The 24,905-nt window shown below is 40.9% G+C and overlaps 1 protein-coding gene across 4 annotated transcripts in view; it reads right to left on the bottom strand.

Annotated features, from left to right (window-relative positions):
• Positions 1-24,905, bottom strand: part of PXDN (peroxidasin) — a 74,073-nt gene that overhangs the window by 19,431 nt on the left and 29,737 nt on the right. For 2 of the 4 annotated variants that reach the window (XR_014508940.1, XM_083431434.1), the window contains exons 4-16: positions 22,235-22,306; positions 17,980-18,051; positions 16,029-16,100; positions 14,104-14,273; positions 10,916-11,033; positions 10,292-10,461; positions 8,678-8,950; positions 8,434-8,550; positions 6,701-6,859; positions 6,133-6,245; positions 5,130-5,286; positions 3,660-3,768; positions 1,731-1,888 (exon numbers count right to left, since the gene is read on the bottom strand). Coding sequence is in view for 2 of the 4 variants with exons in the window: in XM_083431434.1 (XP_083287560.1) it covers positions 1,731-1,888; positions 3,660-3,768; positions 5,130-5,286; positions 6,133-6,245; positions 6,701-6,859; positions 8,434-8,550; positions 8,678-8,950; positions 10,292-10,461; positions 10,916-11,033; positions 14,104-14,273; positions 16,029-16,100; positions 17,980-18,051; positions 22,235-22,306 (1,760 nt within the window). In the remaining 2 variants the exon portion in view is untranslated. The remainder of the gene's footprint in view (positions 1-1,730; positions 1,889-3,659; positions 3,769-5,129; positions 5,287-6,132; positions 6,246-6,700; positions 6,860-8,433; positions 8,551-8,677; positions 8,951-10,291; positions 10,462-10,915; positions 11,034-14,103; positions 14,274-16,028; positions 16,101-17,979; positions 18,052-22,234; positions 22,307-24,905) is intronic. The other 2 variants (XR_014508941.1, XM_083431435.1) reach the window with 1 other exon arrangement.

Below are 24,905 nucleotides of genomic sequence, written 5' to 3'. Positions count from 1 at the left end.
TTGTTTCGACAAGACTGCTATCAAATATATCACAACAGTTCCACACAAAAAACGTACATTGTCAAAGTCATGATTTGGATTTGGAGAATGCGACAAGACAATAAACGACTCAGTATATATTATCTGTTTAGTCCGAATTATGTGGAGAAATCTGGGTAGTTGAGTTACTCTGGTAACGTTTCAAAACCATGAAGCATAGAACCTTGTGCTGAGTTCAGGGTTTTGAGTTTAAGTTTTTAGTATATTTTAATAAAACTCACAATTACTCAAAACAGAAGAACCATCCTAAGGAAAAGTATTTCCTTTCACATGATCAACCTGGCTGCAGCAGTTCATTACCTGCCAAGTCCTAGCTGTTCTGCCTTTCTAAGATTTTGGTATAGCTTCCAACTACTTTGCAACATGCCTCAAGCACAGATAACTGCCAAAAACAAGGCCTTGGAGGGATTATTAAATAATTGCTTTACAAATGCCAATTTAGGTTATGCTGATACATTCAGACTAAGGATATGGGTATTCCACCGGGGCAATTATTAGGCGTTGTCAGAAAAGGTGATTACAAAACACGCTTTAAGCAGTGTGGATATAGAGTTGCTCATATCCTCAAGCAGCATTCCACACTGGAGGGAAAGAAGTAAAGAGTCATATGTGTTTCATTTGTGAAACCCTCGGATGAACCTTTATGGTGCTAAAACATCTTATTTGCATTTTGCTTTCAGAATAAAGTATGCAGTTTGAGAGAAGAGAGACACTTCGAAAGAGAAGAATGAGGGGAGGGAGAGAAAACATTTTTTAAAAATCCCGCTATGTATTATTTTTGAATTTAACCTGTTGTGTAGGTGCTATTTGAGGCACTTACAAAAGTTTCACATACTTCATTCCAGCTCATGGAGTCTACACCACTCTTTTCAGCTGTTCGGTGTCAATGCCATGTGTCAATGGCTATTCCTTCATTTGGGGCACAAACTATCTGAGCCCCAGCCTGCAGTTCAAGAACCCTAGCTTCAATTCCTAGCCTGTTCCTTCACCCACCACAACTTTCTTCCCACCCAAGCACTTTATGTTTGTGATGAAACATTTAATTTTACCCCCAAAGCACCTTTTCTGGAGGGAAAATGAAACCAGGTTGCTCACCACTATTGCTTTTCACTTTGCCGGAAGCAGTTTAGATCAGAGACATCTTCCTGGCGCAAGACTTTTTTAAAAAAGAAGGTTTCAGATGTGCATTTTATTTATTATATACAGCTAAAACCCTACGCTCAAGATACACCAGCCGAGAGGACAGAGGAGGTGGAGAAGGCCCACTATGCCAAACAAGGAACACAAGGCATGTCACTGTCACAGGTGGTACACAGGCAGAGATGCTCAAATCTAGCAATGGTGCTGGCATAGCTGGGACTGGCATGTCCACACCTGCCAAATCCACCTTTAGAATCTGGCCCTGATACCAACGATGGAACTCACAGGAGGGATATGTTTGCCACTAAACTGATTTGAAAACTAAAACCACACAACCCACAACTGACCACCAACTCCTAGTCCCACAACAGAACACAGGACTTGGCATAACACACATGACATAACTCTACACCCAGTGACAGCACGCAACATCTGTATATAAGCTTCTGACAAAGAGGCCAAAACCTGGACAATAAGGCACACAGCGCTGGACTATGCCACTCCAGGCTAATGTCATGCATAATTAGAGCACACAAGGCAAAAGCACTGACTTGTTCCATTTAGGTCAACCATCAGACCATCTTGCACATGTTCTTGAATTAGCTGCAATGTTCTTTCGAATATTTCTCCAGCTCTTGCTTGCTCAACAGTGTAAGGATCTCTTGGGTATCGAAATAAGGCCAGCAGATCATTTGGAGAACGAGGGCGGCTAATAGATGAAAACAGGAAGAAGACATAAAAGTAAAAGGGTAAACAGAGCCATCCAGATGTGTGTGATAAAGCGGCTGTGCCTTTAACACTATGTGCTGACTGGTTACTAATATGAAGACTATGATCTATAAAAGCTCTAATTGCTATATTAAATTGTTGGCAACAAGTCGTTCATAAATACATACCTTGATTGCTTATCCCCCAAATGGCAAGCAAGAAATAAATAAATAAAGTATCAGCAGCTGACAACTTCACATGGTTTGTTGAGTAAGGACTGTCAAGCATGCTGCACAACCACAAAACGAAACAAGGAGAAAAGAACCCCTTGTTGACACATTTCACTAGATTCACTGTGGACTGGAGTATACAAAATCTAAGAAAATGTCTCCATCACATGCATTGGGCAGGACTCAGCTAATGAGGCCCATCAGCGAGAGCCTTTCATTTGTGCAATGGGGCTTTCCCTTCTCTTCCCTCCCCCAATGTGGCCCACAAAATTGGGTCTTTGGGAGGGGAGAGGTCAGGAGAATCCCCAGAACAGCTCGCTGGGGTGGAAGGAATAGTTCCAAAAGACGTGAGTGGAAAGCTATACATGTGCACAACTGGGATCCTGAAAGTATGCTTCAAAACTTGAGAGAGTTGTTTCCAAAGATAAGCTAGTGTTGTTTCAAAAGGGGACAAGTGTACTTTGGCATGAGATCTTAGGGACACAAGGAGAGCCCTGATGGGATGGAACAGTGGTCCATCTACTCCTGCATCCTGTTGCCACGGTGGCCAACCAGATGCCTATGGGAACCCTTCTGATTGGCAAATCCTAGGCTCAAGTGTTAAAAACCTCCCCATACAGAGCTGCCTTCTAAAAGTTGTGTAATTCTTTATCTCCTTGACATCTGAAGGGAGAGCATTCCACAGGGAGGACACCACTACTGAGAGGGGCCCTCTTCCTGGTTCCCTGTAACTTCACTTCTCACAGTGAGGGAGCCAACAGAAGACCCTCGGAGGAGGACCTCAGTGTCTGGGCTGAGCGATAGAGGTGGGGACGCTCCTTCAGGTATACTGGGCTGAGGCTCTTTAGGGCTTTAAAGGACAGCACCAACACTTTGAATTGTGCCTGGAAACATACTGGGAGCCAGTGAAGATCCTTTTGGACCGGTGTTATATGGTCCCGGCAGCCACTTCCAGTCACCAGTCTAGCTGTTGCATACTGGATTAGTTGTAGTTTCCAAGTCACCTTCAAAGGCAGCCCCACGTAGAGCGCATTGCAGTGGAGAATAGTAGTACTTCCTCTTTTTCCTCCCTCAAATAGTTGTACAGCTTCTATGGGGAAGATTTTGAACTGGTTGGGCTTCTACAATTACTTGGAAACTGGAAAAGCCACATGGCTCTGATTTAGGGAATCGGATACACAGCTTCTGCACTTCCAGTCTCCAAAGAGTCAGCAGGCCTTAGACTAAGTGCTCCCTATCCTCCAGTCCAAACAACCAGTAGAAATATCCCAGAAGCTTAGTTATGCCTCAGTGGGAAAGCATTTTGTGCTACACCACCCACTGAGATTGCAGGCAACTGATGTGTGGATATGCCTATATGGGATTACTTGTGAAGAGAGGGGGATTTATCGTAGCTAAAAGAATTACAAGATGTAGAGTATCCGGTTGATCTTTGAGCAAAACTGCCATGTCCCCTCAAGCTACTGTTACAAAACGAACAAGTAATAAACCAGCACACTGTCATGATGAAATAAAATAAAACAAAAACCCTCCAGACAATACCTGTCAAACAAATGTGTACGGGTTGAGTTTATTGCTCTGTCAACAGTAGCAATTGCTTCAACAATTGAGCTTGCTACAAACTGATCTCCATTTCGACTGACATCAGGAACTAGAGAGAGGGGGAGAGGAAAAAAAGCTGCAAATTTATCCACATACAAAAATGACTCACTATAAGCAAAGTCTAGACACGACATCATTTTTGTATTACAAATCAATCTCTTCTTTTCTAAAAAGTTTCACTTTTACAGCTGAAAAATTTCAATATATTGAGAACATCCTTAAAAAAAAAACAGATTGCATTGGGAATATGCCTCCATTCTTCTACAAGTTCAATGAAAAGGTATAAATTACCATTAGTATTTGTTCTTTGTTTTGTAATACAAAGGTGTTAAAGAACCCCAAACCACAATGCCATATAAGCCAAAGACACACTTAAAATATGTGAGCCATGATAGATTCACACTGTCTAAAAGGCTCTGGGCTTTTTCTTGATCACTTGATCCCATTACCTTCTAAAATAGATAGGAGTTTCAAAGGCAGTGCATTGGAAGAAAGCAAGAAAGCAAGCAAGAAAGCAAGCAAGCAATCTCTGACTCTTTAGGTCTTCCTAAAGCAAATCCAGGGTTCTCAGCTGCAGCATGTAATCTTATCTGTATCTTAGCAACATTTCTGATCTAGAGGGGGGGGGGAGGCTGGGTGGTCTCTAGGAAAGATGAAAGACTCCTATTTGCCCTGGAAAGCATTTTATCTCTTCAGTATTCTCAGTCTCTTGAAATTCTGCCACAACTTCCCTGCACACCTTCCTTCTAATAGTGAATGCAAGTGGTGAGTGTCAACAGAACTGTAGCCATAACAGCCACTGAGAAATAAGGAGGAGGTATCAGCAAGCTTGTGGAAACTCTGAGGTTTGCAGAAGTACAAAAAACCCCACAGCCCAACCCTTTACAATAAGCCAGGTGGAACAAACCTCGCCAAAAATAGCCCATTCCAAATTCTAGATTACCTTTCTAACGGCATCCTCTGAAACAGGAGACAATGATGTATATTAGTGAATTTGCTGGCGGACACCTTATTATCGAGCCATCCAAAGAATAATTAAATATGCAGTAGAAATTATCTTCCCTTGGTGTGCCTGACACCTGTGTTTCAAAATACCTTTCCATTTCCCTCATTCCCTGCAACCCTTCCCTTTTAAAGTAAAGGTAAAGGGACCCCTGACCATTAGGTCCAGTCGTGGACGACTCTGGGGTTGTGGCGCTCATCTCGCTTTATTGGCCGAGGGAGCCGGCATACAGCTTCCGGGTCATGTGGCCAGCATGACTAAGCCGCTTGTGGCGAACCAGAAGTTTTTATAATTTCTACATTCTACCACCAGTTACTGCATTGCCAGTGAAGCCTCTTCTCTTCTGAAGATCCTGGTAATTTTTTTAGAGAGAGACTTCCACACCAACTGCAGTTTATAAATCTTACCATTTACACTTAGTACCATACTAACTGAAGAATATCCAATTGTATTCCTTGCGACACATTCGTAACGGCCTTCATCCGCTGGTCCAACATCACGAATGGTAAGAAATCCCTCAGGGCTAACGTGAAATTTTCCACTTTCAGTAACTTGAACACCATCCTGCGGCAAATCAGAAAGCCAATTTAATTTACTGTTTTAAGTCCACCCGCTGGTGATAATCAAACACTAACAAACTTAAATAAATTAAAAAATACATTGTATTAATAACGAGAGCTATGCATGAAGAATATAGGATGGGATTCAACTGTAAGCAGAAGTCCTGTGTGCCCCTCAAAATTGGCTCCAGAACCCCCCAGAACAGCATGCAGGGAGAAGGGATTGTTCCTTTTGCAGGTTGAAATGTTTGCCTTTGGCTGAAGATGAATTCCTCCCATACTATTACCAAGTAGGAGGGCAACTTTTGAGTCTCATATATTCAGCATTTCATTTATAAATTACAGTGCTTTGTATAATTTTAAAATTTGTAAGCATGGCGATTGGAGGATGGGTCATAGCCAAATATTTTCACAGAATTGAGAAAGCATTAGAACTATTATTCCCCTCCTGCTTGCTGTTCCAAAGCTCTCTTCGACCATTCTTGTTCAAATTTATTTGTCTCCCTTCCCTTTGTCAAAGGCTTTGCTACACATTGTCACATCCTACAGTTTAATATTCCAGGCTCTCAAATGAGGAATTTCTCTTTTTTCCAGTATTTTGCATATAAAGCCCTTGCTGCTAATATCATGTATATAATCATCTTTGCCTTTAGGAAGCATATTTTCCAGATTAATTGCATTGTTAAGTACCTGCAGTTTGAATAACTTTTCCAAACACATGGTCTCAGAAAGAAGCGAAACTAATAATTTATACCAAGGCGCCACAGCTGTCAGCTACCATATGCTTTGTAAAGAACGAACTACACAGGAATCTGAAAACCCATTCTTATTATAAACATGAGTTTATTACCTTATTCCATGTTATTACTGGCTCAGGCTCTCCTTGAGAACTGCATGGAATCTGCACATTTGTGCCAACTACTACTGTCATATCACTTGGAACATTACCAAACACAGGGGTTACTAAAAAATAAAATAAAATAAAAGTTGCACAGAAGCCATCACAAGCGGCTAAAAGTCTTTAAACAGAAACATTCACATTCATCGAGGCTACAGTTGTACACCCACAAACCTCTATTCAACTAAAAATTCTGGTGATGAAAAAATTCTGTATTTCATCGCTATCATCCCTATAAATGTGTCAAGCTTTATCTTCCTAGCTTGTCTCAAATAGAGAGATTACATCTCTCTCTCTCTCTCTCTCTCTCTCTCTCTCTGTGTGTGTGTGTGTGTGTGTGAGAGAGAGAGAGAGAGAGAGAGAGAGAGAGAGAGAGAAATTGAACAGTATATCAACTGTATACTTAATAGTTCTTAACATGTGTATGTTCAAAATAAGGAAAATCTAGTCTGATTTCAAACCGAAAGGTGGTTTAAAACATATTAACAATCTGGATGAACATGAGTTTTTGTGAACCTACCTCTAGGCTGTACAGTCAGATGAACAGCAACTCTTTGAGATCCTACAATGTTAACAGCTTGACATTCATACTGGCCTTGATCATGTAAAGCAACTCTGGAAATCCTCAGTGTTCCAGATGATAGGACTAAGTGCCTTCTGTCTACAGAAAGTTGGCTTCCTGAAACATACAATTATTTTTTTCAAAAAAAGGAAAGTATTGCACCATTGATTTGACCACTGGGCCAACAATATTTCCAAAGCATTCTTCATTCTGTCAACCTTGTTCTTACAAAAAGAAGATGAAATAGGACAATTAAAATGGACAAATCTTACTTGGTTCCGGTTGATATCATTCCCCTCCCCAGCTTTCCCAGAAAATGCAGCATGGGGAGGCAATGTACTTTAAGAAAATATTTATGTATATTCTCAAGCCTAAAACAACCCTGTTTTAACCATCTCATATTTGCACAGGTCTGGGTCCAGGCCAGTTTGATTTGGTGGAAGCTCATATTTTGCATTCTCCCAATTGTGGATTTGCCTTCTTCACTAAGCTTAGCCAAAGAGATTTTAAAGCACTAAGAATGATACCAGAAATGATCATTGCGAAAGAATAAGTCAAAACTGATTTCCTCTTATAATTGTATTGTCTTAATTCCATTGCAGAAAGGAAAACACTTTTGAGATAATGGAAGATTTTTAAAAAGTGAAAATTAATATCAAATATCATGTACTAATATGGCAAATGCTGTCTACTGCACTTTTTACATCTTCTTCTGTGCGTGCTCTATTTTAATAAATATATAAAAATTTTGAAATAAAACAATAAATTTTAGCTTTTCACCTTGATCACAAATTACTTGGAAGCATATCCTAGTGAAATCAACAGTTCAAAGTGATCAACACAATTCTGCAGGTTCTTTAATGCAAGTGTAAACAGTAACATGTGTGTATTTGAGTTCTTCCACCTGTTTCCTCTGCAGCAGCTGCAGAGGAAAACAAGAGGAAAAATCTGTGAATGGCTGAAACTTCTGCACCTTCATATAATATATTTAGAAGAGGAATATCTTCACAATCACGTAAACATAAGTTGTTTGGACTTCAGATATAACATGTATCTGAAGGAAGTTTCAAGTCATTCTCAACTAAGAAAACAGCTCAAATCTTGTCTTTATTTCAGATACATAAATTATAAGTGATTGGTGCCTACAATTCAAAGCATATGTAATGGTCACATGTGTTAGTAACCTGTTATGGAAAAAAGGAAGGAGATAAGGTTAAAGTTGATGGTTGTATCAAGTCAAGTTGTCCCATTCACACAAGAGCATCCATTTATGCAACAGAACCTTGGGGGCCAGGTGGGGAGAGAGATTCAGAGGAAGGAGAGAGGTGGGAAGTTCTGTTGTGCGAGGGAAACCTTCCTTGGATACAGTCCTAAGCCTAAAAATCTTCCAAGTTAATCAAAAGGCAAGAGCAACATGTGGGACAGAGGTAACTGATGGAACAGCCAAAGAATGGAGACCATCTGGCCGTACCCAATAATGACCAAATTTTCCTGAGCTAGACTTCAGGGGCTCTTAAACCCAAACTCAAATGAGAGGTGAATTTTTGAAACCAAGAACAACTGTTACTAGCAAAATCAGGGAAACTGAAATAGACATAATTTCTGCTAGATCACATAATGGCTTGAATTTTGCAAAAGCGTATTAATTTTTTTCAAGGTGTACAGATTTCTCCCCAAATCAGAATTCTTACCTCCTTTAGTCCAGGCAATGACTGGCTGTGGATATCCCTGGGCCTCACAAGGGAAGTCAACAGTTTGTCCCTCAATTACTATTCTGTCTTGAGGAGTCACAGTAAACTGAGGTACGGCTATGTGATAAAGAGAAAATGGAAAGAGAGTCAGAATATATACTTCGGACTATTCCCCCCCACCCCCAATAGCTCACTGAACCACAGAACATCAGTACTTAAGATTGTAGATCAAAACACCACGTACCTTGAACAATGATGAATGCAGTCGCATGGATGCTATCGATGCTGTTGGTTGCAAAACAGGCATATTCTCCACCATCTTCCTGCTCCACGTTTTGGATGTAAAGCCCTCCTGACGGAGTTATGGTGATGCGAGGGTCACTTGGGAGAGGAGTTCTGTCCCCTTTAGTCCATGTGATCCGTGGCTGGGGGTGACCGGTTGCGCTGCATTCCAGGGTGACACTTTCTCCAACCAGTACCTCTGTATTTTGGGGGTGAATCACAAAGCTTGGCCTAGCTGTAACAAATGGAATAATGTTTAAGATACCCTCTGTTAATACCAATATTCTGGCATTTAGAGAAATGAAACAAAAGGAATGTACACTCTTTAAAAGAAGCTGCTGTATAAAAGTTGAGAAACGAGAAATTTCAAGCAAAACATGAGGAAAAAGCAAACTGAATTTCCCCTTGATCACAGTACAGTGGTACCTCGGGTTATGTACCGTCCCCTTTGCGAACGCTTTGGCTTACGCGCTCCGCTAACCCGGAAGTAGGTGCTCCTTGTTGTGAACTTTGCCCCGAGATTCAAGCGGAGGTTGTGCTCCGGCGCCGCAGGACACCATTAGCAAAAGCACGCCTTATGTTACGAGTGGTTTCCGGTTACGAACGGACCTCTGGAACCAATTAAGTTCGTAACCGGAGGTACCACTGTAAAACTAGCAGTAGGCAATGTGGTGGTGCCATAGGAGCCAACTCCTAGGGGCCATGGGGGGGGAGGTTCAGCCCCCGCAATAAGTGACAAGTGAGATGCTGCTGTTTACTGAGGAGAGGGGGAACTGAGACGTGACACAGAGACTGACAAAGTGCAAATATAGCCGCAGAAGCACCAGACTGATTCCACCAGCGCATTTCTACTGCCCCAACATCCCTGCCACCTTGGTCTCTCCTCCTCCTTCCCTGGAAGCAGTAGCAACACAGTCATCAGGAGGTCAGATGAGCGCCGCTTCCCTGCCATACCTTCTGCAGTTGACTACAGTGGTACCTCGGGTTACATACACTTCAGGTTACAGACGCCGCTAACCCATAAATAGTACCTCGGGTTAAGAACTTTGCTTCAGGATGAGAACAGGAATCGTGCTCCAGTGGCGCGGCGGCAGCAGGAGGCCCCATTAGCTAAATTGGTGCTTCAGGTGAAGAACAGTTTTAGGTTAAGAACAGACCTCCAGAATGAATTAAGTTCTTAGCCCAAGGTACCACTGCACAGCTGTTTATCCCTGACTGTTTTTTCTTCCTGCAGCAGTTGTTCCTGGCAACTGAGTTCCACCAGGAGAGTGCTCAGCTCCCACTCGCAACTAATGCACTTTAAATCTCACCCACCTCCTGTTATATAGGCCCTATATCATAGGGATATTATTATGTTATAGGGAATCTGGTGTGGCCCTAAATATTTCTGATTTCACACGACTTCTAAATTTACAAAATAAAAATAAAAGGAAGGCCCTGGTCATGCTGTTTTGTGTGTTCTAGATCTGCAATGGGTCATGCAAATTATATTGTACTATTAAGCTTATCTCTTTGAATAAGAGGTATGCAACATAGTATTTTTTTTAAAAAAAACACACATTAGAAATCTACACACCTGGTGAACCAAAGTAGCGTAGAGTAACTTCTTGAGTTTTCACTTCTCCTGCCACATTTTTGGCCATGCACTGGTAAATGCCCTGGTCAGTCTCTTGAGTGTTCTGAATCATGAGCGTGCCATCATCGAGCAAGTTCAAACGGGAATCCGTTTTCATACTGAGCTCATTACTATGGAGAGAGAAAACTGTGGGACTAAACACCTTCAATTTATAAGTATTCTAAAAAAATTACCCCAAAAAACTGAACGTGAATTTGTTCAGTGTGTTGTGTGTGCAGGCCCTCACAGAACTGTATAAAAGGAAAAGATATCGCAGCTAAACTCAAAATGCAAACAGTTTTTGCAAGTGATCTGATGTTGGTCAATGAACTCTTAAGATGAGTCTACACATAGAAAATTATTTTCGAATAATATTAATACTAATACATTTTATTTATACCCCACCCTCCCCAGCAAGACCGGGCTCAGGGCGGCTAACACCCGATATAAAAACAAATTGATTGAAATACAACTTAAAAACAAGATTAAAATACAACATTAAAACACAGCCTCATTTCAATGGAAACTCAAATCAAAAACTTTTTAGGGGGGTGAAAATGTCCAGTCTTCACCAAGTAGCCTTACTTGTTTCGAAGCCAAATAATTTCTGGTTTGGGATTGCCTTCAGCTCTGCAAGTGAAGTAAACGGTATTCCCTGAGGTAACATCCACATCCTGAGGCTCTGATGTAATTCTTGGTCTCTCTGTATAATCAACAAAGCATTTTATTTTTTTTAATGTGACTGAAAAATAAACTATGAATAGGTTAGCTCTTCCATTTTAATGTAAGGTATAAAAGATTACCGTATTTTTCGCACCATAGGACGCACTTTTTCCCTCCTAAAAAGCAAGGGAAAATGTGTGTGCGTCCTATGGAGCGAATGCAGGGGGGAGGCAGGCGGGAAAAGCCCCCAAGAGCCGCACACAAGCTCCGTGCGCTCTTGCGGGCTTTTCCACAGGAGGGAGAAGGGACTGACTGGCCGCATCAGTCCCTTCCCCCACCTCCCAGAAAAGCCAGGAGAAGCCGCGATCTCTTTAAAGGGGTTGTGCGGCTTCTGCGGGCTTTTGCGAGAGGTGAGGGAATCCCCCCACCTCCCAGGAAAGTCAGGAGAAGCCGTGCAACCCTTTTAAAGTGCGCGCGGCTTCTGCCGGTTTTGCGGGAGGTGGGGGAATTCCCCCACTTCCCGGAAAAACCAGGAGAAGCCGCAATCTCTTTAAAGGGGTTGTGTGGCTCCTGTGGGCTTTTGCGAGAGGTGAGGGAATCCCCCCCACCTCCCAGTAAAGCCAGGAAAGTCCTGCGCAGCGTCTCCCAGCAAGGAGAGGCTGCACGGGGCTAAAGGGGAAGCTAAAACAGCAAGCGGGATCCATCCCGCTTGCTGCCTTGGCTTGCTCCATAGCTGCACACAACCCCTCCGGTAAGGAGAAGCTGCACGGGGCTATGGCTTCTTTAGCCCTGCGCAGCGTCTCCCGGCAAGGAGAGGTTGCGCGGGGCTAAAGAGGAAGCCAAAACAGTGAGCGGGATCCATCCTGCTCGCTGCCTTGGCTTGTGCCATAGCCACGCGCAACCCCTCCGGCATGGAGAGGTTGTGCGCAGCCTGTACGCTGCTCTTTGGGGCTGGCGGGGAAAAAAGTTTTTTTTTCTTGATTTCCCCCCCTAAAAACTGGGTGCGCCCTATCGTCCGGTGCGCCCTATGGTGCGAAAAATATTATAGTTCTCACAGATGAAGTTAGGCTGTGTGAACCTAAACACTATTAAGCATAACATCAGTTATTATTTTAGGCTAATAATAAAGTTTTAATATATATTAACAAAAAAGTTTACAGTATGAAGATCTATATGCCATGCATTACACAATTTCTTTAATGTCTCCTTCTAAGAACAATTTTTAAAATGCAGTGTCATACGTAGTACAGCTGTCTCAAATAACTGTACCACCAAGAGTTTTCAGACTTTCAATGCAATGACAGAAAAACTGTAGAGGTAAAAAGAACCACATGAGGCATCATTTAAAACACATAAGAGTAGACCTTCACAGCTTGCTGAACACAATACTTAAGAGCCCTGCTGGAGCAGAATAAAGGCCTAACTCGCCCAGCATTCTGTCCTCACAAATGCTTATGGGTAGCCGCAAACTCAGACATCAACTATGTTAAGTCAGGAGCCTGACAATACTCTTGTTTTTGCAGTCCCAAGCAGGCAGCCAGAACAGGTTGTTTATTAAGTCCAACGGGCCACATGGCTGGCTTGGTTTGGTGGTTCACAAGCCATGCAGGCCTGGCTTAAAAGTACCCTGTATCTCTTTCGAGGGTTTTAATTTCAGCTCTGTCGTGTTATGTGTATCAGCGCCACATGAATGTTTGGCTGCTTGCCTAGAATTTATATCCTCACATTTACTCAGCCGTCACACGACACGTGCAAATTTCCAAGCAAGATGCCCAAATCATATTTTCATTATTATAGGATGAAGTAGTAATTCACGGACATTTAAATACCCTTCAAGCAATCCTTTCTGTTTCAAGATGTGTGTTTTTTTAAAAAAAAGGTTTATTACATTGGGCAGTATCCAATGATGTACATAGTTCTGTTGACACAAGGACCTCTGGCTGAGCACTGGCGTTTCCACCTGACTCTCTACCCTCTGTGCATGCCCCCTCAATCTGCTCTGAGGTCTCTCCCAACCCTTTGGAAGGGAGGTAAGTCAAGCTCAGGAAGACTCTGGCTCTGGCTAGGGGACAGCCAGGAGGGGAGGGAGGAAAAGCATGCTTTCAGGGACCAGTGACTTGAAGAAGAAGAAGAAGAAGAAGAAGAAGAAGAAGAAGAAGAAGAGGAGGAGGAGTTTGGATTTGATATCCCGCCTTTCACTCCCTTTAAGGAGTCTCAAAGCAGCTAACATTCTCCTTTCCCTTCCTCCCCCACAACAAACACTCTGTGAGGTGAGTGGGGCTGAGAGACTTCAAAGAAGTGTGACTGGCCCAAGGTCACCCAGCAGCTGCATGTGGAGGAGCGGAGACGCGAACCCGGTTCCCCAGACTTACGAGACTACCGCTCTTAACTACTACACCACACTGGCTCTCCATGCCTCATGAAAACAAAGAAGACATTGGAAGAGCAGGGTTGGACCAAATGACCCTCAAGGTCCCTTCTAACTCTACGACAGTATGATTCTATGATTTGGGGAGGGTGTGGGGGCACAAAGGGAGAGGAGATGGAGGGGAAGTTCCATCGTCCAGACAGAAATAGCAGAAGCACTTTGTTGGAGACTGCCCATAGTTTTGTGGATTATTGCTAACAAAATGCCGAGAAGGGGCTGCGATACAGAATGGCGTGCTTTCATAATGCAAAAAATAAATGAGGATGAGCCAGGAATCAATGGAGTAGAGAGATCCCAGGAAACAATTAAATCATTTATTGTTAATACAAGTGGTACCTCGGGTTACATACGCTTCAGGTTACAGACTCTGCTAACCTAGAAATAGTACCTCGGGTTAAGAACTTTGCTTCAGGATGAGAACAGAAATCGTGCTCCGGCGGCACGGCAGCAGCAGGAGTCCCCATTAACTAAATTGGTGCTTCAGGTTAAGAACAGTTTCAGATTAAGAATGGACCTCTGGAACGAATTAAGTACTTAACCCGAGGTACCACTGTATGAAGTACACATGGGCAAGATGTACTTCTCAACAAAATTTAGATATCATCCCCACCCACCCCGGAAACAGACAGATGGAGGCAAATTACACACACACACACACACACACAAAATCAATCCATCTTACCACAGTTAAGTTCTTCTGGTGTTATTGTGGCCACTGATCTTCCCTGGATTCTCCTTGGAAATTCACAAGTAGCTGCAGCTTGTGCATTACCGGACTCTGCATATGTCTTCAGCAAATCTGCTAGCCACAGTATTTCACAGTCACAGTGAAGTGCATTTGAATCCAGACGCCTGGACAAAACAACAAACTGTACATATTAATGAGATCAAGCATGACACGTACGTACTGTGAGATGCTGTAACATTATGCAGAATGCTAGTGGGAAACCTGAAAGCCAGGAGATCCTAATTTCATTGGCACCAGTTAAAAGTGAATTGTGACCCTTCAGCTACGAACCTTGTACTGAATGAAGCAGTCTTTACTTGAAGCAAATTTGAGAGTCAGACTAAGGTTACTCTGCCTCAGACTGCAGTCAGTTGCTACAACCCGAGTGCAATTAATCAAGGGGTGTGTTTAGTGAAGGATTGGGAGGGGGGGCTAAGAGACAATTTGAAAGAATAGTATTTAAAACTATGGGGTTGCTGAGATCCACCTGGGATAAAATGGAATGTTGCAGCTGTAAGTTAAAATACTGCCACTGATTCCGAATCTCCTCCCCACCCAACTCCATTTTCCCATCAAATGACACACAGATATTATTACATGTTATTTCTCTTAAGATTAATAAACTGTGCTTTTATACTAAATTTCCTTTTTTTCTGTGTATATTGTAATGTTTTATTGTTGCTATGGCCATCGGCTGATGCGAATAAAGTTCTATCTATCATCTATCTATCTATCTATCTATCTATCTATCTATCATCTATCTATCTATCTATCTATCTATCTTAAGATTAATAAACTTAAACGGTGCAGTTTTGTGATACATGAAGAAACCACCTCCTTCTGTTGTTATATTAATAAAACACAATGTGATGAGTGACTAAAATAATAATAATAAAAAAGAGGAGCCGGCAAGATTTTTAAAAGCTGTCATTATTCAGTCTACACACTAGAAGAAGGAGAAGAAGAGGAGGAGGAGGAGGAGGAGGAGGAGGAGGAGGAGGAGGAGGAGGAGGAGGAGGAGGAGTTTGGATTTGATATCCCGCCTTTCACTCCCTTTAAGGAGTCTCAAAGCGGCTAACATTCTCCTTTCCCTTCCTCCCCCACAACAAACACTCTGTGAGGTGAGTGGGGCTGAGAGACTTCAAAGAAGTGTGACTGGCCCAAGGTCACCCAGCAACTGCATGTGGAGGAGCGGAGACGCGAACCCGGTTCCCCAGATTACAAGACTACCGCTCTCAACCACTACACCACACTGGCTCATAATTGTCAAGATAAAACATGTAAAACTAGAGGTTAATTTATTTCCTTCTCCAGATGAAGCAAGGTGAAATGAAGATGCGATAGGAAGAGTTCAGGCTAATGTTTAGCAGTGACTCCTGTAAAAAAATTTACGACCCTGGTCCACAGTTTACTCAACTAATAGCAATAGCACCATTACTCACTGCACTGGAATACAGGAAATTGGTTTTGGGAAAGAAACAGATGTGATGAGAGAGAGAGAGCAAGTTACTGTGACAGATCTGCAATCTTTATATTTACCAGGAATCTGTGCTAGTGGTCGTGAACGAATTGTCAATTGCAACAGGTATTCTCTCTCTGTTTAAGATAATAGAAAGCTTTCTGCATTTGTAGCACCAAAGGTCAGAAAAACAGGAAGGGGCTTGCTCAGGAGCCAAATGTGTATTATCTGCTGAACACTGAGATTCTGTACCTAGCACAAATCTAGCTTAAAATACTGGCAGGTCAGCAATGAGATAGATACTGCCTCTATCAAGAGTTACCACCTGAAAATGGCATATAAATACAAGAGCTTTAAAGAGTTAGAGTTAGTTGACAGAAGATTAAGTACAATTTTAAAGGGGAAAAGGAAATTTACTTACAGTCGCTTCATAGATTCCAAGTGACTAAATGTCCCGGGAATTAAATGGGATATTCTGTTGTTATGTAAAAATCTGTTGAAATATTGCATTTACTAATTAGCGGTTTGAATGCCTTATACCAGTCTTTCCCCAGTCTAGCATGCTTCCTGTGTACTCCTTTTTTAAAAAAAACATGTTGATGTATTTGTTGCTGCATATCATTGTATTTTTATAAGTAATGACCCAATATTCCTGTTAATGACTATAAAATACGTTCGAAAGCTGAGGGCATCTGGAAAAAATGTAAGTGATGATGTAGCTCAATCTTATGGAAGTTTTAACTAGTAAATTGAGATTTACCCTCAAGTTAGTAATTTACCCTCAAATCTGGCTGTTGCCAGATTTTAGGGGGCTTTGGGCAAGGTACTCACAAAGGGTGGTATCTAGGAAAGTAGCTCTGATAGCAAAAGGACTTCTACTTGTGCAATGGAACTTCCTCTCTTCTCCTCATGCACCCGCCTCAAAACTGGTTTGGTGGGTTGGGGAAATCACAGAACAGATTTAGGGGGGAAAGAAATCCTTACTTCTGTGCAGCCAGAAGCCCTTACACTACCTTGTCTGCGCACAACGGCACTGCTTCTCAATCTCTTGCAGCCTCCGTTTCTCTCAGCCTTGTTCTTCCAGTTTGTTCCCTGGTCTCTCTGCTCCCACTTCCAGCTGTGCCCCCACCCCTGCCAGTTCCTCCCACCCTGCCAGCCAGGCATGCTGCGCCCTGCCAGTTAGAAGATCAAGCCGAGAGGAAAGGGAACTAGGCTGCGTAATCATAAAGTGTAGTTCCTTTCTCACTTCCTCTCAGCTCCATTTTCAAAATGGTAGCCGATTGCCTAAGCAGCAGTTGCCAAGATCTCAATAGAAACTGTGCTTGGAGATACTTGAGTGGATTTTAAACTGCAATTTATTTCCTTTGCAGTTAAAAATCCAAATTGCACTTTTGCCGCGAGATTAGCAGCAGGCTGGGTGGCCAGCCTAGGGTCAATCCTTTTTTTAAAAAAAAATAAAAATATTTTATTAGGTTTTTTACATAAAAAATTAGACAAAAAACCCCCAAAACCCCCAGAAAGATACAAAGTTACAAAAACACAAAACAACAAAAAACATTGAAAAGAAAAAGCAATAATAAAAACAGTTCCATCTTCATAATATTTCTTGCATTTACTTATTTCTCCGACTTCCCCACACCTCCCTTCACTGTATTCCAAATCATATATTTAATCAGCAAATCCCTTCCCTCTGTCTTAATTGATCTTTGTCTTAATTTTGGTATCTTAATATAACTTGATCTCCTTAGTATCTTAAAATATCAAATCTTTTCAGCCTAGGGTCAATCCAGGCTGGTGTGTATGTGTGAGAGAGAAAGAGGAAAAAAAGAGAGATCACTTTGTCTCAAGAACAGTGGCTACAGGGACTTGAACTTCAGTTCCAATGTCCAAGCACAGCAGTGCTACTGCACAGAATTTCCTCCCAGGGAAAACTATATATACTGAGGCTACATTTTATTTAGGGCTTATCCAGATGGCAGCTTCCTTACTAGCTAATTTAGCACAGAGTAAAATGTATGCAAAAGGAGAGGTTCCAAACAGCATGGAGGCCTTGAGCTTGGAACTTGGACTGTGTACACATTTAGGGCTTGAAACACAGCAAGGTGGTTCTTTTTCTCAAGCCAGATCAGTGCTGCTTTAGGTAAAAACACATCGAAATGAAGCCTTTCTTAAGAGACAACAAGAAAGATATAGATTGTGGCTAACATCACGCGTACACCGCTTCCCAAAGCAGAAGTGAGAGCACCTGGAGGTTGAGTAAAAGGGGCTGTGTACACAGTCTAGGATAATAAGGAATCGCCATGGGGACTGTCATCCTCCATGTGAGGGGAAGCTGCCATCTGGAAGAAGGAGTAAACAAAAACAAAACTTACAATCTTTCAAGTTTGGGAAGATGGGTAAATGATTCTGGTTCCAATGTTTCAATTTGATTAAAGTGCAGGTACCTGTTGGGGAAGGGGAAGGGAAATAAGACGACACAGAAACACAGTGTGCTTAATAAAGGGTCCCAAAGCAGCTGCTTAAAAAAAAAAATGTGTACAAGTAACTTGGATCCTACAGCCATCCTGCATTAAACAGAAAGCCCAAGCCTTTATACAACAGGTGGTGCCCATGATCTACTAATGCAGTACAAATTATCAGATAGGATCACTATATATCAATCACCAGGAGATTCAGAACATTTCAGAACAAACCTATGAATAACATTATATTAAAGGATAATGTTTGGATGTGATGTCAGCAAGTCCTGCTAACACAGCAGAACTTAACACCTTTCCCCCTCCATGCACCCTCTCCAAATCTGTTTGCTTTTGATGGCATTCATATACATATGAATGAGCTCTTAACTATATATATGAATGAGCTCTTAACTGATTATATATATATGAATGAGCTCTTAACTGATTCATGAACTTACTGGCCCTCAAATCAGAATGAAAGAAAAAGGAAAAAAAAGATGATTGCTTTGTGATTAATGTTTCCATCCACGAAATATAACGTATGCTTTATCTACAGCAAACATCTTTCTCCTGTAAACAAACTACCACTTACCTCAGCATACATTGCTTACATGAAATAGTTAAGAAATACAATTCTACATTTGTTCTCCAATGAGAAACTTTCAGCTCAAATTTAAACCTAAAAAAATAAATGCTGTCATTATGCACACATGCAGCAGATCCACTTATGATCATGTGCCACAGCAGTGCCTGGGATACACAAGTAGGGACATTTAAACCTTCTACAAAACACTGATACAGGAAATAATTGTTTACGTCCAATATGAGCTACGGCATGCAGTTCAATTTCACATTACATGCTTCTTCATTCCTGTTTTGGTGAGCTCTAGAACAGAGTAGTACCTACATCCATTTCCAGCACCGTCATTTACCGTATTTTTTGCTCTATAAGACGCACCAGACCACAAGACGCACCTAGTTTTTGGAGGAGGAAAACAAGAAAAAAAATATTCTGAATCTCAGAAGCCAGGACAGCAAGAGGGACTGCTGCGCAGTGAAAGCAGCAATCCCTCTTGCTGTTCTGGCTTCTGGGATAGCTGCGCAGCCTGCATTCGCTCCATAAGACGCACACACATTTCCCCTTACTTTTAAGGAGGGAAAAAGTGAGTCTTATAGAGCAAAAAATACGGTAAATGATATTTGGTAAAAAGACTGGGCTTAAGAGTAGCTTCTCTGTTTATACTTAATGACTAGCGTAGGAATGTTGTCCTTACAAGTACGGAAAAGGCAGAACATTCTACTAGTCATATTCTCAACCTTCAAAGTTACACAAAAACACACCCAGAAGTAATGACAGCTGTTTGAAAACATCTGTAAGCCTTTTAAGCTATTTTGTTTATATTTTACTACTACTTTCTTTTGAAATATTGCACCCCTAAGAATTTTGCACCCATGGCAATTGCTCTCGTGACCCCCGCCCACACTACGCCACTGGACACAGCTATTGTGAGCAAATGTGTTATTCTGTGATTAATATTCTACCAGTAACGAACCAAGGATATGTTGCAATAACAGAGAACAATAAAAGTTACATCATTTTTTGTACAGTGAAGAATCATTTTGCAGAAGAACAGGCAGAATCTACAGAGCAATGCTTCCGCCACCACCCATTAAAATGTACCTCCACCTGATATATATGACAGTGAAAGCATGCAATTTTTGAAAGCATCATCATGCACCTTAAAACCGAAAAAGTTCAAAATAAAAAAAAGAAAGGTGTGTGGTTCTACTTGGAGTAACCAAATCGTACGCTGTTCTGTACTTCACAATTAGGTAGAACACTATTGATATAGGTAGTTAGCATCTGGGATCCCACTGATGTCACAACAGAAGTGCTTAGGAAATGGGAATGATGGTCTGATGTCACTTCTTAAATGAATGTCTGTGTGTAACTCTACATCATGCTTGCAACCATACATCAAACTGCTGCATTAAATTTCATCACCAAGCTACAGCAAAGCTTAAGCACCTTCTGAAAACCTTAGTGCTGCATCAACACCACAGGAGTATGGCGAATATGAAAACTTATGTGTTTGTGTTAAAGAAAAGTTAATATATTAAAATCCACCTCAGACAACAATTTTGTCAAATCGGCTTCATTTGAAATTCATGGAGACTATATCTATGGATGATGACCATCTATGATAGCTAAACTGGAACCCTTATAATCAAAAGTAGTATCCTTCTGATTTAAAGATGAATAGGCAAATGGGGAGGCTACTTCCAACACATCTTGCTGACAAGATTCCCAGAGGTTTTGGCAGGCTACATTGACCCTTGGTCTGATCCAGCAAGTCAGTTTCCTTCCTTCCTTCCTTCCTTCCTTCCTGTGCATAGACTCATGCACTGACTTATATTGATTTAAGTCAATGGGATCTGAGTTGGAAGATTAAATCAATGTGATAAAGCCCATTGCAGCTTGACTTTCTTACTTTAACCACCACTAAAATGTCATTTAAAAGCATATTTTATTCATTTATTTAATAGATTTCTATACCACCCCTTCAAAATACATAAAAATAAGAACAAAAATATGGCATTAGGCATTCATACAAACAAATAAATAAATACACACTGACAAAATATTCAACTACCACACCCAACAATTCTTCATGAGTTATTCTGCAGAAATTCAGCTATATCTGATGGGATACTAATATAGCAGAATCATGCTGTTGTGTACTGCACAACTGAAGTTTAAAATGCTGTGGCAGGGATGGGCAACTTGTGGCTTTCTACAGATCATTGCATTGCGGCGCCCAACATCCTTGACCATTGGCCATGCTGCCTGGGACTGATGGAAGCTCATCAAACATACTGTACGTAGTTAAATCTATAACTGAATCTATCACAGCACTAAGGACTATTGCGATTTCACACACCCACAGCCAAAATGTACTCTTGTCCCGTTGAAATCCATAAGGAGTTTAGTCTTCTGTAGGTTACAGGGTGTGCTCCCCAGCCATATTTTTCTATATTTTGAGTTTTCCTCTGTCTGATGCAGGGTGGATAAAAATCAATGATTTTTTAAAAGGTTTTTTTTAATTATTTAAACCAGTATTTTAAAAAAATTAAATTGGATTTTTAAAATAAAATGCTTCTGGAGGAAAAACCTTTCTAAAGATAGTTTTCTATTTAAGTTACATTATAGTCCAAAGGCTATTCATCAGCAAATAAGAATTTGTTTTAAGTTTTTCAAGTGTGCTAAAACTCAGTCTGTTTTTTTAAAAAACAACAACAAGACGTTTAACCACATCAGTTAACAAACATGGATACATATGCTATAATGTTATTGTTTTAAGTAAATTGCTTAAATTGCTGTTAAGGAAATGATTATTTTTCTCCTTCAAATAAAGTACAGCAGAACAGTTGTCCAAATATAAACTGTTAACTTATTAAACCTCACAATAATTTCGTAATTATCTGTCTATGTATTTCTAATACTATAACCAAATCAGTAATTTTTGATATAAGTGTAAAAACTACTCTGATAATTTATTACTCCAAAAATGAAACCTTCATCTGGTTGTAAATATTAAGATTATACCAGCAAGAATGAGTCTTTCTGTTAAAAAAAAAAAAAGATTTAAATCAAGCCTTACTGACTAGTGATTTAAATTAAGTCTTACTGACTAGTGATAAATCGATTTGATTTAAATCAAATCCACCCTGGTTTGATGAGCCAAAAGCATACCAAATTAAAAATACTTTAATTGCAAAAAGTATAGGCTGGGGAAAAATCAGAACATAAATTCTACCTGGTTACATTGAGGCAATCATAAGTTAATTCCACGAAATTCAAAACTGAAAAGTATTTGATCCTAATACATGTTTTAATTATTGTTGCTATACTTGAGTCTGCTCACGTTAAGTCATTATAAAATGAACGGATAGCCTTGAGATGTAAATCACAAATGCAATATGAACACAGACAGAATGAATTTGACAGACACGTTTTCTGCGCACCACTAATTGCAACCACGTTGGACTAGAAACCCATTCCGTGCAGACATGCAAGGCATGCAGGCAAGAAATGTCGACCAAAAACGTGCACTTTTTCTCTGAGGCAACCAAGCAGATGACAGCACAGAAGAGAAAAGGCACTTACAGTTGTTCTAGAGAGGCAAGTCCTTTAAATGCTTGCCTGTCAATTGACTGGATTTCATTCTTGTACAAATAGCTGAAACAAGAAACAATCAGTAATATTAGTATACACAAACAAGAGCTACATTAATGTGGGATGGAATTAAGGCGACACGTGAGGACAGTTTTCCAAATACATATTAGAAAGCAACAAAACAAGACATGTATGCACACCAAAAACACTTTTATTTTCTTTTTAACTTGAGCATCTGCCTGCCATGGTCTCCGGAAGCCAAATAAGATTTTGCGCAGGATTTATGATGACACACCAAATAGATTTTGGTTCTTTTTGCTCTTCTGGACATGTATCTCCACAGAATTCAATTGGCAGATCTGTGGAGCATCTTTAAAGGCATGAAATACAGCAATTGTCTTCTTCTCTATAGGACCACAGAAGTCTTGAGTGAAGCTAGAATGCATGGAATTATTGGAGAAGTATTTTTTTATTTTTACTGGACTGAGATAAACTATTATTGCAATTCTAGTTCAGTAATGTTTCTACTCTTCTTAGCAACCTGATCCTCTTTTGCATCCAACCACCCTAATTTGTAATAGACTACATCACAGGGATGTCTGCAAACCTCTTGCTAAATAGCCACAGACATAAGATGGAAACTGACAGGTTAAAAAATGTCACTCCAATCACAGAAAAGAGGACAGCATGACTGAGACTTTCCCTTCATATGTTAACTTGAGCCATTGTCCAGACACCAGAGAATGATTCTCACACCCACACAGAGAATGCATAAAACTACATAAAAGCTGCATGCCATCTTACATACCAGTACACTAAACTGTACTTTCCAGAAATGAAAGTTTTTGTTAAGCTTGTGTCTTGCTTCTTGAACACTTTCAATACACTCACAGTGTGCTTTTGGGGTGGGGCACAGCATGTATTTTTCAATCTCCCTCTTCTCTTAGGCAGGTTATTAAAATGCTTCTGTCTTAAGATAGTTAATTAAGCATTTAACTGAAGGGGCTTTTCTCTTCAGGCAACTGGGATACAGCAGTAGCTCCTATTTAAGCCTCCATCTAAGAATGACAGCTGCTGAACCAACACCTGAGTTCTGTTCTTATGGGGTCTCCAGCCTGAGCCCTTCACAGAGCTGTCCAGGGTACCACCAAAGCCTTGTCATGTCTCTGTACTCTTTAGGATATTGCTCAAGAGAGAACAGTTACCATGCATAAAGACCTAGCCAGGGCTTTTTCCCCCAGCTGGAACTCACTGGAACTCAGTTCCAGCACATCTCAGGTGGGCGCCATTACCATTATAAGAGAAAAAGGGAGGCATTCATGATGATTTCTGGCACTTCTTTTTCTAGAAAAATTGCACTTTATCATTTCTATAACATACTAAATTAGCAACATACTTTATCTTACTTGTGATAAGAACAGCCCTATGAGTTGGGTCACTATCAGTTCAACAATCAAAAAGATTTAAAATTTCCTGATCACAGAACTTTAAAAGTCTCATTTGCAACAGAACCTTGAGTCGTTCAGCTGTGTCCTTAGGCCTTTCAACAGCTACATGTTTCCTAGTGTTTTCAAGTTCTATCAATCAAACAAATTTTACAGGTCAGTTAGGTCATAGCAAGGAAAACAAAGTGATGGCTAATCCTATGCAATGATCTTTGTCACTAATAACTGCTTATGGATATCTTACGGACAGTAACCCGCAGGAGAAACTATCCTCTGTTTCTAGATCTGACACTGACTGCCACAGGGCTAAGGGGGGAAATATAAACTGCCATCTTCACAGTTGCAACCTTAGCTTCATTGGATAATTGACCAGGGTCAAATAACAGGCAGTCAACTGACCGGTACGATAATCCTATTTGTACTAGTTTCTTTATTATTTCACAGAGGAAGCCAAACCTCTGCCAGTTCACCGTTCTTCTAATATTTAACTAGCAACATTATGGGTGCTATGGGTATATTAATACACAAATATTTCTTGTTTCACAGAACTGCTACCATTCAAGAAGAGTAATCAGGGTGTCAAAGGTTCCTTGTGCCTAAGAACACAATACATAATTTCTTTCCCCATCTACTAAAACAGGGATGTCCAGCAGTTAGATCGCAATATACTGGTAGACCCCCGGGAGGTTTTGGTAGATTGCGGTCGATTGCCAGGTCCCTTTCTGGTCCCACCCCTAAGAAAAGCTCAACAACTTTGCCCTGCATCCCCAGAAAGGTGGTAGATCGGTAGATCACTGGCAGTTTTTAATTCTGTGAGTAGATCGCAGTCTCTTGGGAGTTGGCCACCCCTGTACTAAAACATTGGAATGTTCTTACAACACTACGAGGAACGTACATGCTCTGTTTCTTTTGATTTATACCTCCAGTAGACAAATTACATTATTTAACAATTTCCCACAAGTAGCTTGCAACCCACTATTTGTAAAGGAATGTGGTCCTCAATGGGATGTTCCCCATTCTTGCCATAAAGAACCAGGAATGCAATAATTTCAGCTTGCAGATTTCAGCTATTTCATTAAATGTGACTTACTGTTGTATAAGGGGGAGGTGGGAGGTGGGTATGGCCACCCAAACTCTCATACACACCTGACTCCCATCTATCCAGTCACACTCACATAAACACACACTGCTCATCTCTCCACCCATCTGCCACCATT

The sequence above is a fragment of the Podarcis tiliguerta genome (assembly GCF_965153285.1).
Source record: "Podarcis tiliguerta genome assembly, chromosome: 3".
NCBI lineage: Eukaryota > Metazoa > Chordata > Lepidosauria > Squamata > Lacertidae > Podarcis > Podarcis tiliguerta.
This window is presented reverse-complemented; position numbering and strand designations above follow the sequence as displayed.